This window comes from Neurospora crassa, linkage group I (genome assembly GCF_000182925.2).
Source record: "Neurospora crassa OR74A linkage group I, whole genome shotgun sequence".
In the NCBI taxonomy this organism is placed as follows: domain Eukaryota; kingdom Fungi; phylum Ascomycota; class Sordariomycetes; order Sordariales; family Sordariaceae; genus Neurospora; species Neurospora crassa.
In genome coordinates, this window is record NC_026501.1 from 6,527,882 (window position 1) to 6,545,604 (window position 17,723).

General features: G+C 51.2%; 8 protein-coding genes across 9 annotated transcripts; 3 read left to right on the plus strand and 5 right to left on the minus strand.

Moving 5' to 3' along the window:
- Window positions 1-453: 453 nt before the first annotated feature.
- NCU00976 (hypothetical protein) lies at window positions 454-2,398 on the minus strand (the record flags this gene model as incomplete). The annotated part of the gene is made up of 4 exons (XM_960076.1): window positions 454-476; window positions 642-684; window positions 846-862; window positions 1,036-2,398. The coding sequence occupies 4 exons, from the start codon at window positions 2,396-2,398 to the stop codon at window positions 454-456; spliced, it is 1,446 nt and encodes a 481-aa protein (XP_965169.1).
- A 692-nt stretch (window positions 2,399-3,090) lies between these two features.
- Window positions 3,091-5,335, minus strand: NCU00975 (hypothetical protein). The gene has a single exon (XM_960075.3). It carries the CDS (start codon window positions 4,674-4,676, stop codon window positions 3,681-3,683), a length of 996 nt encoding a protein of 331 aa, XP_965168.1. The 5' UTR covers window positions 4,677-5,335; the 3' UTR covers window positions 3,091-3,680.
- On the minus strand, window positions 5,081-7,317 carry NCU00974. Of its 2 annotated transcripts, XM_011394573.1 has the most exons (3): window positions 6,434-7,317; window positions 5,660-6,352; window positions 5,081-5,568 (listed from the first exon to the last, which is right to left on the minus strand). In XM_011394573.1, exons 1-2 carry the CDS (start codon window positions 6,888-6,890, stop codon window positions 6,045-6,047), a joined length of 765 nt encoding a protein of 254 aa, XP_011392875.1. In that variant the 5' UTR covers window positions 6,891-7,317; the 3' UTR covers window positions 5,081-5,568; window positions 5,660-6,044. The 2 variants fall into 2 exon arrangements, with proteins under 2 accessions (XP_011392875.1, XP_011392874.1); XM_011394572.1 differs by having other exon boundaries at window positions 5,515-6,352; window positions 6,434-7,308.
- Window positions 7,318-9,156: 1,839 nt separating this feature from the next.
- On the plus strand, window positions 9,157-10,675 carry NCU00973 (hypothetical protein). The gene is made up of 2 exons (XM_960073.2): window positions 9,157-10,164; window positions 10,230-10,675. Exons 1-2 carry the CDS (start codon window positions 9,166-9,168, stop codon window positions 10,488-10,490), a joined length of 1,260 nt encoding a protein of 419 aa, XP_965166.2. The 5' UTR covers window positions 9,157-9,165; the 3' UTR covers window positions 10,491-10,675.
- Window positions 10,676-11,107: 432 nt separating this feature from the next.
- NCU00972 (arabinogalactan endo-1,4-beta-galactosidase) lies at window positions 11,108-12,518 on the plus strand. Its single transcript, XM_960072.3, has 2 exons — window positions 11,108-11,893; window positions 11,958-12,518. The coding sequence occupies exons 1-2, from the start codon at window positions 11,292-11,294 to the stop codon at window positions 12,406-12,408; spliced, it is 1,053 nt and encodes a 350-aa protein (XP_965165.3). The 5' UTR covers window positions 11,108-11,291; the 3' UTR covers window positions 12,409-12,518.
- Window positions 12,519-12,975: 457 nt separating this feature from the next.
- On the plus strand, window positions 12,976-15,669 carry NCU00971 (40S ribosomal protein S15). Its single transcript, XM_960071.3, has 4 exons — window positions 12,976-13,176; window positions 13,370-13,446; window positions 13,763-14,059; window positions 14,122-15,669. Exons 1-4 carry the CDS (start codon window positions 13,162-13,164, stop codon window positions 14,189-14,191), a joined length of 459 nt encoding a protein of 152 aa, XP_965164.1. The 5' UTR covers window positions 12,976-13,161; the 3' UTR covers window positions 14,192-15,669.
- On the minus strand, window positions 14,740-15,927 carry NCU00970 (hypothetical protein; the record flags this gene model as incomplete). Its single annotated transcript, XM_960070.2, has 2 exons — window positions 14,740-15,739; window positions 15,914-15,927. The coding sequence occupies 2 exons, from the start codon at window positions 15,925-15,927 to the stop codon at window positions 14,740-14,742; spliced, it is 1,014 nt and encodes a 337-aa protein (XP_965163.2).
- Window positions 15,928-16,283: 356 nt separating this feature from the next.
- On the minus strand, window positions 16,284-17,685 carry nuo17.8 (NADH:ubiquinone oxidoreductase 17.8). The gene is made up of 3 exons (XM_960069.3): window positions 17,255-17,685; window positions 16,909-17,156; window positions 16,284-16,549 (listed from the first exon to the last, which is right to left on the minus strand). Exons 1-3 carry the CDS (start codon window positions 17,429-17,431, stop codon window positions 16,414-16,416), a joined length of 561 nt encoding a protein of 186 aa, XP_965162.1. The 5' UTR covers window positions 17,432-17,685; the 3' UTR covers window positions 16,284-16,413.
- Window positions 17,686-17,723: the final 38 nt, after the last annotated feature.

Sequence of the window (17,723 nt, forward strand, 5' to 3'; positions counted from 1 at the left end):
AGGATTTCGAATAGGGCCCTAATATCCGTAGAGTAATTATACTTGAATAAGGTCGATAAAATAATAGGGAAGTTACTTATAAAGAACTCCTTAATACTAAAGGGCGTATTGTAGGTAGGGGGGGCGGGGGTATTATTATTTATAATTATAAGTTTATCTAGCGGTTCGCGGTCTGGTGCGTTAAAATAGAGACGAAGATGGTGTATATAATAGTCTTCCAAAGTCCTTAAGTTCAAAGGAAAAGGAGGGTCTTTATTTAAAGGGCGATAATCCTTGGGAGGGAGTATTAAGAGGGCCTAGAGAATTATTATTATTATATAGGCGGTAAACCCTAGAAGGAGCTATATCTTAATTAATTGCATAATATTTATGGTTTTTCTTTTAACTTTTAATAAGGGTTATAATTAGTAAGCCCGGTATATAATATATTACTTAGTAAGGTATCGAACTTTATTAACTACACAGCGTTCTTAATACTATAATTTAATTTCTAAGTATCGGTTAAAAGCCTTTTATCGTCGGGTAGTACTCTATTAATATAATATATACTTTTTCTTTATTATTAGGTACTTATAAAAGTAGGGACCGGGATTGAAATATATTCGTAAGGTTAAAATTAGAACTTGGGCTAAAACACTTACTAAGGCTGAAGTTGAAGCTAGGGCTTAACGGAGCGGTAATCTTCTAGAAGTATTTTGGGACGTCTTAGGGAATATCTTAAAGTGTTTGTAACGGGGTTAATATATTAGTCGCGAGGTTTGACGTTTCTCGTAGTCTAGCGATATCGTAAATAGAAGCGAGTAAGGTTAAACGCTAGTGTACGTTGTTGTGAAAGTGCTACAAACTGTTACGGCGTAGTTCTCTAGTAGGTAGTAGTTAGTAAGGGATTATAAAAGGTACTCCAACCAAGTAGGTAGGTACAAGTAATCATTGTAGCACGAGGAGCTATGGAAGTAGAAGGGGAAAGAGTCTAACTATAAATACATGTGGTTTAGGGGCAGGGATATCAATCCCTAACACCTGCCGCTTACCTACCCTGCATGTAATAGTCGCCTGCCTGGTAGCTCATTCTTCTCCGTGAGGTAGCAGTCGCGCTCGGGGGAATATTCTCTCCTCTCTCGAGTGCCCGACTTCGCGCGCACACCCATTCATCCGAGTCGCTTCCATCGTCATCATATTCATCGTAACCGAGACCAGCTTTGAGCTTGTTCATGAAAGAGCTAGCAGCGCTGGGTTGCTTTTGGTGGTGCTTCTTTTCGCCCTTGTCGTGCTTGCTGCCATGGCGGCTACGAGAAAGAGACCGCTCGCGGGTCTTGCTGGCTGATCTACTTCTACCGCCGTTTCCAAACGAATCGTCAACAGCTTCAATGTGTCTAGTCTTGGACAGTCTTCTGCGGGGTACCTCATTGTGACGAGAGGCGTTCGGTGGATAGGATACTTGCCCTTTCTGCTGCTGCTGTTGCAGGGGCAACGGCCTGGGGTCGGGATTGCGGCCTCTTTCCTGCTGTGGCACAGGGTAAGGGATGGACGGTGCGGGGCCGGGGTTCGTGAACATTTGAGATTCCCGAATGTTTCCCCTAGCTGGTCTCACCTGGGATTCGGAAGGCCGACGCGGTCGGAGCGGCGCAGGTACCGCAGTGGTATCGCGATCTGGAATGTAAGGGCCATGTCGGGGTGGAGGGACTAGAGGGCGGCCGTCTCTGGAGGTGCTTCTCGAGGTTGAAGCAAATGATCCTCCGATCTTTGAAGATTTCGAAGCGTTGGGAGGAAGATTGGGCAACGGCTTACTCTTGTAGTTGGTGATGGATCCCCTTAAAGGTGGAACTGCTGCCTTGTCATGAGGGAGGTTGATCATGCTTGATCTTTTATTACTACGAGTGCCTTCAAATTCGCTTCTGGACTTATCTCTGGACCTGCCTCTGGACTCTTGTTGGAGGAAGAAGTCATGACGTTCAGTAGCCGATCCCTTGACCAGTTTTATGTTATCGTTGTGAGCGGGGGCAGGCTCTCTAGACTTGCTAGCTGATCTGCCCTGCCTAGTCTTACTGGCTGCCCTTCCTCGGCACTTGTCGCAAAGGCCCTCATGCTCCTTCTTTATCTCTCGGGGGTGGGAGCAGTACTTGGCCTTGGAGGAGCGTAAGCAGCCCCATGTGCTGTTGGACTCTTTGGCCTTCTCACAAGGGCGAGAAGTCGAAGTGGAATGTCCACATTTGTACTCAGTCTCGGTGATCTTACACATCTTGAGCTTTGGTGTGCTTGAGGCGGTTTGCTGACTTGTTGCTGGATTCTGTAAATTGGGTTGTTTGGTGATCAGGGTGTCGTTGATAACGTCTGATGCTTTTGCTTTCTTGTTGAACTTGTGATTGCAAAAGAGCTTGTTGATCGACTCTTGAATCATCTCGAAGTGAAAAGATCTCACCCGTACTTATATGCATTCTCATGGTTTTTCTTGTACTCGAAAAAAAGACTCTGTTCCGTGTACAAAGGCTGCCGTCTTAGACAGTCTTTCCAAGCTTCTTTGTGCGTCTACACTTTGGCTTAGAACAACCCCATTGTCTGGCCCGAAGAACAGTTAGACTGTGCTTCACCCAGGCAGCCTGATTCCCGCACAAGAGACAATGCCCATGTGCCGTCCCTATGATATTCGGCAGACACCTTGGGTCATTGACTTCCGAGTGAGCTGTTCAGTTTCGCTAAGTGCATTAAACACGAAAATCCAGGTCCTCAATATATTTCATTGTACGTGAACACTTGTGAAGAAGAGTATCCCGCGGCCTCGTCAGCCCGCCTCATGCCGGCTCTGGATTGTTCATTCGTTGTACAGACAAGGGGTCACTGAGCTTTTGTTGCTTTCATTCGGCTTGTAGCGGTCACAGTTACGAGTATCGTCATTGATGCTGACATGGCTCGTTTGTTCAAAGTCTATACTTCGTAAACACCATAGTGCGCAGGTAGCCTAAGTCTGAGGCATGGGCACGAGATGACAAGTCACGAGCATGTTCAACTTTAGCTAATTCTTCCTTCTTCGACTGATCAACTATGCAAGTAGCTTAGTGTATCATGGACGAACTCAGAGACCACAAGAATTATGGTGATTGCAGGTTTAATTAGAAGTAAGCTATACTTACTAGGTTATATCCGTGTTCTTTTGACAAGGCCTTCTAGCCTTCAGATCCAACCAGACCAGCCCCGCTTGATATGAATCAGCTGAGTAAACGTCCTTCTCTTTTACGCTGAACCCCTTATGCTGACCGTTCTGCTCAATGAAATGGGCGTCAAATAACTTTTTGCGCCGTCTCGGCTCCTGTCCTCAAACATACATTAATCGCAACATGTCCAAACTCCTAACGGCGCCCACCTGCGCATGCAGTTATCCCTCTACGTAAATGCTTACGCCCGAACACCTTCCCTCGCTATGCCCATCATTCATCATTGCCATCCATCTGCTGTCTTTTGCCTGTTAAGCAAAAGCAAGATGGCGAAGGGCCAAGAGACCAAAGCAAAAGAATAATAATACCGGCAAAACCGGTAATCATGATGGCTTGTGAATGTGGGCATTAGCCAAAGCATACCGCCCTAAACAAGATGGACTCCAAACTCCCTAGCTCCTATCCCCCAACTCTGTCTTAGTAGAGGCTATCCCGAATGTCTTTGAGAATAAGCGCCTGCATTATCGGGCCCTAGTCGATCCGGATATGATCCAGAATGAGGCGCTCCATCTCAATGGCATGCCGAGTGCTCGGACGTCCAGTCTTCTCGACAAAACTCTTAACCATTGTCATGTGTAAGCTAGGCGGTAGGCGATTCTGGCTTGAATCCGTGGACTGGTAGATGCGAATTTCCTCCAGGATCTGACGGATGCAGGTCTCTGCAAAGCGAGCAAGCTCATTCTTGGGCTTGCGATGGGTGGTATCATCAGTGCGGTCGACCGTCTTCTTGACCTTCGGCGGCTGGAAGACAGCCCAGAGCATGATTGTGCCATGGCGAAGACAAGCTTCCTTGAAAGCCAGGAGACGTTCCCAGCAATCAACATCGGCCATCAGGGCGGAGTTTTCGGAGGCATAGGCCTGGCCAGCCCAGGAGACGAGATGAAAAAGATAGGCCAAGTCGAGTGGTGATAGGGAGCGAACATACGCCAACTGGCGATCATGAATCTTCAGCATGGCCTCATCGCCATCAAGCTTCTGGTTAGAGTTGCCGTTGACGGCCGGCAGCATCCACATCGACATGACGTCTGCCGCGCAATCTCCCAGCCTGTCGACCACCTTGAAGGTCTCTTTGAGTCGGGCCATCAGCAGCTCGCGTTCGATTTGAGGAAGATCGAGAAATGCTCCGGACGTCGAAAAGATGGAATCGATCTTGCTCCTCAGGGGCTGGCCTGGGCTCAGGATAATCTCCGTGCGGGAAGTGCGGATCTTGAGCTCGTTGAGGATATCGAATCTCTTTGGATAAAGATACTCGCGCTCAACGTTGTGCGAGGAGCTGATTGCGCCTGAAGGGGGGAACAGAGAGGAGTCGTAGCCAGTGTACAACGCAACAGCGTCCTTGACGATGGATTGTTCGTACCGAGTCACAAGCTCGTAGACGTGCTTGCTGGTGCACATCAAGGTGACAATGGTTTCGATGTCGCAGAAACTCGCAACGCGGAGAAGAACGTCGTCGTTTAGGGCGGGCATCGTGTCGCTGTGATACCCTTTCGACTTCGTTGGGAGAAGTATGCGTAGTTCCGAGGCTTTTCTGGCTTTGATGATTCCAGAAAGGTCGCAGGCTGCTGAAGGAAAGGGTGGACTTAATGCCAGTTGAACTCAAGGGGGTGTTATAAATGGCGAGAGAGCAAACGAATGGAATAAAGCACGGGGTGGCACCTAGGTTTAAGATATCCTAGTGAAGTATGTCCAAGGTGGGGTGTATCCAAGTGAATGTGCCGTGAGGAAGCTAAAAGTCAATCATGTTGAGTTCCCCAGGTCTGGCCGCTGGTGAATATATAAGATCCGGTGAAGAGCAAGAAGAAGGGACCTGAAGTCGGAGAGGAAACTGGAGGTGAAGATGAGCGAGGAAGTAGTTGCAGGGGTCTGCTCTGAAGGTCGTCCATGACGATTGGCACATGGGACGAATTGGGGACCTTGACGGCCCCTACCAGTCATGATAAGTGCTTTGGACCGTTAGGGTGCCCAACAAGGTCCTCATTCGTCGGCAGCCACAACCCAGGAACTGGCGCAGAATGACATGGAATCCCGCCTTCTGGGAGGCACAACAAGTCAAGATTTGGGCCTAGATATATAACACGATGAGTTTGTCGCCTACCCATTGTGAACCCTACCATGTCGGTCATGCATCCATTCTCGTCTGGCTGAGCGACAATAGGATGGCAAGTGAATGTTCGACATATCGATAGTAACGCGCATCGTTTTTGCAATGCACCCCTGTGGGCAGAAGTCCAGCCATCAAGGTTACTAGTGGATCCCTTTATTGTGGAGAGGTGAATGCCATGTCGACATCTTCGGGACGGAAAGTGATGGTCTCATGCTCGGACGGCCCGGACAGGTTTGGGTGACGTGCACGCCATGACTTAATAACGTGGTATTAGGGCGACATCGTTGATGTATGAGCGAACGGCCTTTTTTCCCCCTCAGTCTCGTGGGTCTTTCCATGGACGCACCTGAGCCTGCAACACCACCACCGGTTCTCGCGATTTTCCCGCTCCATCCAACCTTCTGCTGACAAGCCTAGATATATGTACGCATGAGCCACGACCAGCCATCTTCATGCAATCGCCCTATTATTGAGCCTATCGCACCTCTCAGCGAAGTAGGTGCACGCCGATTCCACAACGGTTTTCAATCTTGCAAGGATCGACGCTACGTATAGGGGTCGCATAGAGATGTTGTGTTCAGGGCGACCCTTTGGCTGTAGCTGGCGGGAATTTGTTTGGCCTTATAAACAACTAACAACGCCATGTCATGCGGGAAAATGCGTCTTCATTCTTCCTTCCGACTATCGATACATGCTTCCGGGCCGAAATGCCGTTATGGCGCCACGATATCCTAATTCGATTTGGAGTGCTTCGTCACTGTGAGTCGCTTCCCCGCTAGTGACATGATCTTTTCGATCAGTGTTTCCTCCTGGTCAAGCTTGGCAATGTCGTCGGAGCCTCCTATGCTTATCCCGCCGACGAGAATATTGGGAACTGTCTTCCTTCCTGTCCTGTCGCCGAGCTCAGCCTGGATTCCGGGGCCCAATGGATGTTGGTCCAATTCGACGACGTAGGGCGCAGGGTCGATTTGGTAGTCACCCAGCAAAAGGCTCTTCGCTTTCTTCGAGTACGGGCAATAGCTTTTGGAGAAGATGATGACTGGTGAAAACTTGGTCAGCGCTGGTTTTGAACGATGGAATCGTGAATGATTGTATGTAGAAATGTAACGCCTGGACTTACTTGGTGACTTCTTGAGAATGCTCCTAAGTTCCTCCAGGATCGCGTGGTGCTCCTCGGTCTCGACGGAGTCTCCCTTGCCGAGATGGTTCTGTCCATGGGCCGAGCTTCCAACGCCGACGACAGCTTCCGGATCGTCGGGCTTGTTGGGGGCTTTTGCGTTGGCATTGCTCTTGGCCATCTGCTCTGCTTTCCTGAGACGTTCCTGCATTGCCTTGGCCACGATCGCATCGTCCTCGTCAAACTCGACCTTCTGTGTCCCGACCACCGCCTGTCCTCTCCTACTGCCGCCGCCTATCCTTGACCCTTCCATCGCACTTTTGGTCTTGTGGTAAAAATCTTGGATCGAGCGGGGGTCGGGCTCTTGTGCATGGCGGGCACGTGAGGTGAAGAAGAGTAACGTAATGAAGCCGGCCAAGGCAATGTATAAAAGCGCCCTCATGCGTCGCTGGGATGGCATGGTGGGCAAATAGGAAAGCTGTAACCGGTGATTTAAGGATGGTTTAGCGAAAGACGTTTACACGGACTGGTCGTCGACGAACGTGGGGGCGACGGCCAGTTATAGGCGTGGTGAAGATGGTGTAGAAGTTGCTTCGTTTAACGATGGAGACGTGCGCAACAATGTGTCATTCTCCGCGCCGTCAGGAGAGGCCGCACCGCAGCTTAAGTATGCTGTGTGCCAATGTTGCCAGAGAACAAACGAGCTGTTGATGCTAGATGTGCTTGCCTTCGATCACAAATACATATATGGATGAGGGGGTAGCTGAAAGAAGTCGCAGCGTGTTTGTGGTATGTCGGAGCCGAAAGAGTTGGATCGAAACTGGGGACCAGAGAATGAATGTCGTCGACAAGGGGGCTTCGGTTGGGGTTCGGTTTCCAGGCAGAGAAGCACCGCGGGGGGAGGGAGAAAGAAGTGGAAAGCAAGAAGGTGGAAAGTTTTGAAAGGCGACGGAGACGGAGATGGGGACCGACGACGCCCTGGTAGGCGCGACATGGAAATTGGGACTTTGGACGAGTTCCCGCTGCAATTCCCCCATCAGGCCCTGTCAAGCCGTCACGAGCCCGTAACCGGCACCGGCCACCATCCAAAAAGGAGCTATAGCGGTAGGGAATCGCCCTGCATTTTTTTTTTACCCTCTTTCATCTCACAGTGCGCAAGGAAGTAGGTGCCGTAGCCCTCTGATCACCTCGGCTGTGCTCAACTTGAACTCACCCAGTCCTTGCCGCATTGGTGTGTCTGAATTGCAAATCGAGCACATTCGGGGTCAGTCGAAAATGAAGGATATTGTCCATACCGGGAATCACTGGAAGGGCATGAGTGAGACAACGACTTAGAATAAAATCGTCGACATTTAGTGCTGACATCCATTGGATGCTGCGCGGGCATCTGAAGGGTCCGTGTTTGAGTGCAGGGCAGTGACGTTAAGGGAGTTGAGCCAGGGGGCAGTACGGGGCAACTGTGCCGAAATCCAAGGGCATGTTCCCCGCGTGCCGATCATGCACACTACCGTTCCGGCTGCAGGGGCAAGTACTAACGTTAGACTGCCCGGGATTGTCAGCCTGGGCATGGTTTATTTTCAGAACAAAAAGCTCCGAACATCTCGACTATCTTTTCCAGACCCTTGTTTCACTTCGTTGGGCAGGACTTTCAACTCCTTAGTTCGATCTTCAGACTATCAACCGTGATACCTAAGTTGAAGCATTTGCATAGCCTCGACTTGTCTCAGCACATCCAATATTTTCTCATGTCAAAGCTGGAGCGCTTGGCTGGAGCGGGCAACGAAGAAAGGGTCTTCATGTGTTCTGTCCCAAGCTTCCATTCCTCCTCAGTAGGCCATCAAGAGGCAGCCACATCACGCCGCCTTTTTTGCAATTGGACTTCTCGGAAGACAGCATTGAACCTCCTGGGCGAAGTAAAATATCGCAAAAACCAACCATTGCCAATCCACGATCAGAAACGCAACAAATCTTCACCCTGCTAAGGCTTGTTTGTGTGCTATCTGATCAACACTGCAACATGAAACCAGCCGTTTAGAATGTTTGGAGTTTTTTCCTCCTCTTTTACTAATCACCAATCCAGGAAACATGCGTTACTAATCAATCAATCAGACCAATCAATATTCGGAAATGCCATGGAAGTTCCTTGCATACGCACCGGTTCTGAAAGCAACGCAACTGCATTGCGCGTGAACATCATGAATCATTCTATCCAGCACAAGACTTTCGACATAAGATCTCGTAACTATCTTATACTTCCTTTTGACAGACGAAAGACTCCGTTCCGTCCTGGCTCGTCCCTCGAAACGCAAAAAAAAGAACCGTGCTGTTAACAAGCGCTTACAGCCGGTAAAAACCGATGAGGGGTTGAACCATGGACATGGATAGAGGTCCAAGTAAAGAGAGAGAGCAACGACCATTCGACATACCTACGTCGTCGTGATTGTTGCTTATGGCTTCTCTCAGCTTCCTAGATTTCTAAGCAAGTCTCCACCAAACAACCAGCGACATATGGAGATGCGCTTAGAGATTGTATACTCTTCTGAATCGTGAACACCATGATCACGCAATCCCAAAATCCCCCACAAAAGGGGAGACTTAACACTAGGTGAAGAAACATAAGTTATCAGCTCCTGACAATCCTTTTGTTCTCAGCCATCCTGTTTGTTGTCCAACCATTGTTCGGCTCCCAACAGCAAAGCATACACTCCGGCTTGGACCCAAACCCAGCAAACACCATGGCAGCCACTACCACCCCCCTCCCATCCGGCATCCCACCCACCCATCCAGCTGTAGTCGTCACGGCCCCCCGTGCCCCGCTCTCCATCGTCCAGCGCCCAACCGACCCCCCCGGGCCCGGCGAAGCCCTTGTCCACGTAGAATGGACCTCATCAACGCCTCTCGACCTGCACCAGGCCGACGGCGGCCTTCTCATTGATCTCCCGTACGTCGCCGGCTCCAGCTTCGGGGGTACCGTCCTCGCCCTCGGTCCCGCCGACGCCAACACCCCTGCCGCTCATCACAAGTTGCGTGTCGGCGACCAGGTGTTCGGCATGGCCTGGCAGGAGCCGCGCGAGCGCGGATTCCAGACATTCATCACGACAGCGACTTACCTGATGAGTAAACTACCCGAGAACATTACCATGCAAGAGGCTGTGACGGTGCCGACGAATTTGGTAACGGTTTTGCATACGTTGACTCAGGATTTGGGGTTGGAGATGCGGTGGCCTCTTTCTCATGACTCTAACGCAAAGGAGGAGAATAACGAGGATAAAGATCAAAAGAAGCAGTGGATTCTGGTCTGGGGCGCGGGGAGTAGTGTCGGCCAATACGCCTTGCAGGTGTTGAAGAATTGGGGCTACCGCAATGTGATTGCTGTTGCGAGCAAGAAACATCACCAGGAGCTGCTGACCTTGGGCGCTGGAGTGTGTTTTGATTATGGAGAGAAGGACGTGACGGATTTGATTCGGGAGCATGTGGCGACTGCGTCGTCGTCATCAAATGATGCGACAATCCCCTTGGTGCTCGATTGTATCGGGTCATTGGAAGGTTCGCTGAGGCCGTTGACTAGGCTGGCCGAGAAGGGAACGAAAGTGGCGATTATGTTGCCTGTCATCGTCAAACATGCTACTGAGGATGAGTCGCCAGAGTATGCGATGGATGTCACCAAGCTTTTGACGGGAGAATGGAAGGAGGGCGTTGTTCTGAAGGGAGTGAGAACGTTTTTATACACCCAAGTGAGTCTCTCAATGAAAGAGCCGTCAGCGACATCCTGGAAGAATTCAGCTAATCTGAGTGTTAGAACGAGTTCATGAAGAATCATGCCCAACCGGACATCGTCCCGACTTTGTTGGAGCAGGGTGTGGTCAAGCCGAACAAGCAGAGGATCGTTGAAGGCGCCACATTGCTTGAGCGTGCTACGAATGCCCTCAGAATCCTTAGGGATAGAGCACAATCGGGCGAAAAGTTGGTGTGGAGAGTTGATGAGAGGTCGGCTCAGGATCTGTTCCCGGATCTCTTGGTTTCGAAGGCTGATCCCACGAAAGCCGAGACAATCATTTGAGCCACTGACTTTGCCTCACTTTCTGGCCCAGGACGACTCGACGACTACCGAGCTTTGTATCAGCACTATTCCTTGCTAAGGCTTATTGGAGATAACCTTTTCTTTCTGTTTGTTCTTCAAGGCAGCTGCTTTGAGATTTCATCACATTGTCCCCAGTGAGACCTATGAAAATACATATCCATAGGAGAATTTGCCTGCACCTATGGATTGATATCGGTCGTTACTTTTGCAAGCCTTGTGACGATTGGCTTCAGCCCGGAACATACAAGGCCGCGTCCTGGTGTAGTGACCGAAGACTTGGCCACAAATACTCAATAGAGCCCATCACGTTCCCGATTCCTCCAATCAGGATGTTGTTCTGTGACCGGGTAAAGGAGCCAGCAATGAGAAACATGAAACTGAAAATATCTCTCGGGAATCGGCTATGCATATGTACATATGTACTGTAGTTTTGGGGTGGATCGACCCAAGAGCTCGTTAAGCATTTTGCGGGGTAGCAGCAGTGATGTTTCGGCTGTTTCAAGCCGTATTAGGAAATATGATGAACTCCTTCCGGGAAATTGATGTCCTGAAGAATCAAACGAAACATTAAAAGGACCGATGTCCCGCCCCAATACCCCCATTCGCGATGCCACCTAAATTCCATCAATCAGGCAGCGGTGAACGGTTTAAGGAGTATGGCAGTGTTATCGGCGCTTGACGGCGACAGTCCTTTTAAAGCCTGGCATGTCCGCTCCAGCGTTAACAGTCATGGTGTTATCCTCGACAGGACCACAGGTTTTCCCCCGTTGAATATTCGCCATGCTTCTTTCAGCATTGTCGGCCGTCCTCAGCCTTGCAGGCTCAGCGACTGCTGCCCTGACCTACAAAGGAGTTGACTGGTCGTCTGTACCTGTGGAAGAGAAGGCCGGCGTCTCTTACAAGAACGTGAACGGTGCTGCTCAGTCCATTGAGCACATTTTCCGAGACAGCGGTGTCAACACGGTCCGCCAACGGGTGTGGGTAAATCCCTCTGGGGGCACATACAACCTGGCCTATAACATCAACCTGGCCAAGAGGGCGAAGAACGCTGGGCTGGGTGTTTATATCGACTTCCACTTCAGCGACACTTGGGCCGACCCCGCGCACCAAGCGATTCCCTCCGGATGGCCGACCGCCATTGACGACCTGGCCTGGAAGCTATACAACTACACCTTCGATGCGTCGAACCAGTTCCATGATAATGGTGTGCAACCGGCCATTATTTCCATCGGCAATGAGATCACCGGCGGTCTGCTTTGGCCGACGGGAGGCACTTCTTCGTGGTATAACATCGCGCGCTTGCTGCACTCAGCGTCTGCCGGTATTAGAGACTCGAGGCTGAACCCCAAGCCCAAAATCATGATCCATCTTGACAACGGATGGTAGGTCCCCTTGCTGTTTAAAACCGGATCCTGTATAGAGCTAACATCTGGCCAACCACCACAGGAACTGGGACACCCAGAACTGGTGGTATACAAATGTGTTGAAGCAAGGGCCTTTGGTGTCTTCCGACTTTGACATGATGGGGGTCTCGTTCTATCCCTTTTACACGCCCTCGGCGACTCTGTCGTCCTTGAAGTCAAGCTTGACAAACATGGCGAACAGATGGGGCAAAGAGCTCGTCGTTGCTGAGACCGACTGGCCAAGCTCATGCCCAAACCCGGCATATGCGTTTCCGTCAGACGCCAAGAACATCCCCTTCAACGCCGCCGGCCAGTCGCAGTGGATCAAGGCCGTGGCAAACGTGGTAGCTTCTGTGCCCAAGGGCAAGGGACTGTTCTATTGGGAACCCGCTTGGATTCACAATGCCAACTTGGGCTCATCGTGTGCGAGTAACAGTATGTTCTCGAACTCGGGGCAGGCCTTGTCCAGTCTGTCAGTGTTCCACAACATCTGAAGAGGAGCGGCTGAGGATGAGAAAGGATATGTAGAGGGGAATTCAGGTCCTGCGGATGTCCAGACTAGGGTGGTAGATAAGATAAGAAGCACAATGTGACCTTGGTACATAGTTGCCTGCCTCCAAAAACACCAATTGTGAAAAGATGACGAGAGGCAATGCGTGACCGGCGAACTGCTGGCATGCTTGATGCTTAAATATGTGTCAGGCCAATGCTGTGAATAAACTTGGTGCTCGGACTTTTGACCAAAAATAGCGAGGAAATTTGGGAAATGACAGAATGTAGTCATCCGGTGGTTGGCTTCGTACCGGGATGACACAGCGGGAATGAATGAGGTGATGATGCTTCATCCGTCCAGTCGCGACGAAGACCGCGTTACGTATGGTGATCGGGTGTGTACTAAAGCAAGTACCGTGATGGCCAGTGACTATCAAGAACCTGGTGCGCCACAGGTTGGCTCATGCCGGATTCACAGCAAAAACCTTGGTTGTCCAGCCACATCCATGGCCTCAGCCACAACACAGCTCAAGCGCGCTGGGGCGGGGCTGTTGAGGGCACAGAGCCCTACGAATTTTCCCCGGTGGGTCCTACGGACAGACGTGCACCGCCCACCCGCCGCCACTGGCTAGAGGTTTTGCTTGCTGTGAGGGCCGGAATCCTAAATCCACTCCCATCATCGCGACAGTCAGATTTTCGCTCTTCGATACCCCGACGAACAGCGAAATCGTGATCACCAACCACCTACCGCAAAGATGGCTGACGAATACGTACGTGCCCTTCATTTTATGATAACGATGATGCCAAACACATATCATCGTGTACTTCCCAGCGGACGGCGGCCATAATCGAATTGGTCCCCTCCCGACGACAACGACCACACACACGCACACAAAATTGCACACCCTCAGAATGAGAATGAGGAAAATGGGCAGAACGGAAGACTGACCTTTTACGCTGTAGAACGCCGAGGAGGCCGCTGAGCTCAAGAAGAAGAGAACCTTCCGCAAGTTCTCTTACAGGGGTATCGATCTCGATGCGTAGGTTCTCCCGCTTGTTCGCCATTTTGAGATTCCAAATTCCGAAGAGAGCAAGCCGGCCAGCCAGCTAGACGACCAAACCAAACCGACCGGGAATATCACGATATATTTCGAGCCAGACATGCGACGTCATTCCATTACCGATAAGAGAGAAAAGGGGAAAGCGGCACTCACTCGACATCAACAATTACTGGGGGATTGGGCAGTTTTGGATGGCTCGGTCGGCTTGCTCAAATCAGAAGGGAACATATGCTGCGCTCGCGATGCGCCATGACACATGAAAGCACATGTGCTGACAGCAACCTCTTACGTGCAGTCTCCTCGACCTTGGCTCCGATGAGCTCCGCGATGTCGTCCACGCCCGTGCCCGTCGCAGGATCAACCGTGGCCTCAAGCGCAAGCCCATGGGCTTGATCAAGAAGCTCCGCAAGGCTAAGCAGGAGGCTAAGCCCAACGAGAAGCCCGACCTCGTCAAGACCCACCTCCGTGACATGATCGTTGTCCCCGAGATGATTGGCAGCGTCATCGGTATCTACTCCGGCAAGGAGTTCAACCAGGTTGAGATCAAGCCTGAGATGGTTGGCCACTACCTCGCTGAGTTCTCTATCTCCTAGTACGTTATCCCCTGCCCCTGTCGAATAATCAGGGAGACGTGTGTGCTAACTACGGTTACAGCAAGCCCGTCAAGCACGGTCGCCCCGGTATCGGTGCTACCCACTCTTCTCGTTTCATTCCTCTCAAGTAAATGCTCTGGGAAATGGGTGGTACTTGCATTTTGTCTCAAATCATGGGTTCGGCGAAAACGGACGCGGGTTTGCTCATTTGGTCATGGCATGGACAAATGTGCCAGGGACTATCTTAGTTTTGACGAGATAGTACAAACGAGTAATGATGAGTGCAACGTTCTAGGTGATCACACACATAGCTCTTGTCCGCGGTTTCCTTGATTGAGCTTTGCTGAATGAGGAGAACAATAAAACAGAACTCCCTTGGATTATCGTATCTAGCCTGCCTTATTCATCACTTCGCAGATTGATCCTTTCTTAGTATCAAGATTTGAATATAAATCATAAACACACATATCCCCGTTACGGAACTCTAACCTACCCTCGCTGACTAGGCCGTTTCCCAGCATACCAACGTCATCGAGCATACAGGTCCTCATCTGTTAATCATCCTACCAGCCCTCTGCTATGGCCTTGCCTAGCCTCACCCATCCTGCACTACTCAACAGTCACCATCACGTCCTCAACCTCCTCCTCAACTCCCTCAAGCGACCGAACGCACCGTCCCTCACAGCACGCCGCAACAATACCCCATAAAGGTATCCCTACACGTCGCACATTCACACACGAACCCTTTTTCCTTTTTCCCATAGTCCCACGTCAGCTGCTCGCCTTCTTTGATATCCCTCCTAGCCTGCACGCAAATGTGTTTTGGTTTCACAAAGTGGGCCAGCCCCGAGGCACCAATGCGCCACTCGCAGTTTGGGCCGCGCTCGGTACGCTTGCGCGCCACGTAAGCCGAGGAGGAGGAGGAGGAGGGCGAAGTGCAGCAGTGGTTGATGAGGGAGCCAAGGAGGTAGATGCAGGCGTCCGAGTTTGTGGTTGGTGTTGGGGGTGTGCTTGTGGATATTGATGCGGAGGCTGTTGAGGATGATGTAATGGGCGATAGAGTGTTGGTGGTTATTATTGTTGGTGAGACCGGGGGTGATAATGGTGAGGGCAGATGAGGGATGTCGGTCGCGGTTGGGATAGCGGTGGTCCGTTTAACCTGGAAGGCATAATGTTTGAAGAAATCGTGACACGCCTTTTGTCGGTCTTCCTCCGTCGGGTTGGCGATGAGCATCTCGCTCACGCCAGCCACGTACGTCTCGTACTCTTCCCGCGTGATGATCGAGCCGGCAAACCGGCCGTGCACGAGGTTCCTGCCAAAGAATTTCTTCCTTGAACTGGTCACGTCGGGCTCGATAGACTCGGCAGAGAAGATGGGCTCAGCGTCTTCCCAGGGGGCAGGCGGGATACCGTTGCGGGCGGCGAGTATAGGGAAGGCGAGCGTGACGATGTCTTGGCCGCCGTCGGCTAGGGCGGCCTTGTAAGCCTGGTGTTGGCTGTGCATCAGGGAGACGTCGGCCGAGAACTTCTCGTTGAAGAGGGCCGTCATGAGAGGCGCCTCGTGGAAAATGAATTCGTCCTTAGTAAAGTCGCGGGCGGCGAAGAGGCCATAACCTACGCCGGCGCCCACCAGGCCGATGCGTACAGCCGGAGCATCCTTGGGCGCGTTACGTAGGAATCTGGCTGGCAGCTAAGTGGACGACATATCAGCAAGGTGTCTGAAAAGAGAAGCAGAGAAAAAATAATAATAGTAATAATAATAATAGAAAAAGATGATGAGAAAAAGCCAATAGTCGAAGCTGATGATGATGATGATGGAGGGGACGACTACAACGACCTTTGCAAGACACTACACGATGATAGACATGGTTGAAGCTTGCAGGCCAAACATATGATGAACAATTAGAATACTCAACATGCCTTCGCCTGCTTCGCGGCATCGAATCCTTCGTCTTCATCGGAGGTCCTTGTTTGTTCCTTTGATCGATGAGTATTCGCCATCCTGGTGTCAGCTTTGAGCACTGGCTGGGATAACCAGTGGGACGGTGGTGCGCATGCCTAATCGCCGCGCAACGACTCAAAGAGCTTAAGACGAAGAGAAATAGCAGGCCGGGGGTTGCATGGGAAAAGTAAAGTACGGAAGGGGGGAAAAGTAACAAACCCGTGATGATTTCGGCAATTGACGTTGGTGGGTTTGGTGGGTCGATAGTCCAGGTACACGTATGAGGAAGGTAACTTTCTGATGTTGCTACGAACCGACGGCTCCCGTCTCAATAAGATGGGAAGGAGGAGCAGTCTAACGTCTAACTTAGATATAAGAAGAGGAAGTATGCAATTACTGCACGACACTTGTCTAGTTGGCCGCCGCCAGCTTCTTCGCCTTGCGCTCCTCTTCGTCAAGGTGCTGCTTCCTGTAAACCTCGACAACCTTGTCCAAGGGGATATAGGTACCGGCCGGGACATTGCGCGCGCTACCGTGCTGGAAAACCCTGTCACGTGGTCAGCTTTTAGGTCGCACCAATGGCATCTTGTGTTATGTGAAGCAGAGAAGCAAGGATGGGAAGCACGATGCCAATGGCAAGCTGTCAGACACACGAAGCAATTGATGGCGTCCAATGCCAAAAGAACAACATCTAGTTGCCTAAGCTCGGACCACAAGCTTCGAGAGCTCTCCAGCTCGTGTAACAGCAGCTGTGACCTGTCGATGCGTGAAAATGGGCGGAATGCCATTGGGATGGTAGTGTTGCGCGAAGTTGGATATGGCAGAGGAGGAAAGCATATCCGGGATCGCAAAACTTCCCCGTCCACTTTGAAGCTTCGTAGTAAGACATTGGGATTGATAACGTACTCGGGATATTTCATTTCGTAGTGTCCGCTTCTCAGTTGGTCGACGTAATAGAAAAGATGCTTGTCGTGAGCAGCCTGCTCGAGTGCCGCTGTCACCAGAGCGTTCTTGTCCGCCAAAGCCTCTTGGTGCTCCTCCCACTTCTGCAACCACTTCGTGATACTGTTCGGCTGTCCGTCCTTGCCCGGCCGAGAGAAGTAATAAAGAGCACCGAATGCGGGGATGGCGCCGAATATCACATAGAAGGCAGTCTGTCACTACCAGGTTAGCCTCCAAGTTGATATAACGATGGTATGCAAGCTATCACGGCAAGATGGCCCTGTTCCCCACACTGTATTCATGAACGTACTCCAAGCTCCTCGTTGGCATCTGCGGCATTGGCGTGGTGGTGCTCCCCATGACCGGCAGCGCTGTGGGTGTGGTCGGCAGGAGCGTGGCTGTCGGAGGCATATCGCCTCGTGTTGCGCACACAAGGGGCCCGAACCTGGCGGGCGACCCTAGAGACTCCAAGTCTAAAGGAGGACATGGCTGTCGTCGACTTATATCGTGTAATTGACAAGTGCGGAGCGCGAGTCGTGCGTCGACGGGAATAGTGGACCCTTTCTCTCCTCCTGGCGGAGTGACGCCGGGATCCTCTTTCTGCGGGGAGATCGATAAGAAGTTGACCTGGAAGCGGTCTCGGGAGAGCGAAGCGATTGCGCAAACAGAGTAAACGCCGGTTGTAGAGAGTGAGAGCCTTCCGGGCTTTGCAGAGACCAGGCGCGCAAGCTGCAAACCAAGATCGTCGTTCGAGTTGACAATGTGATGAGCGCCGGTAC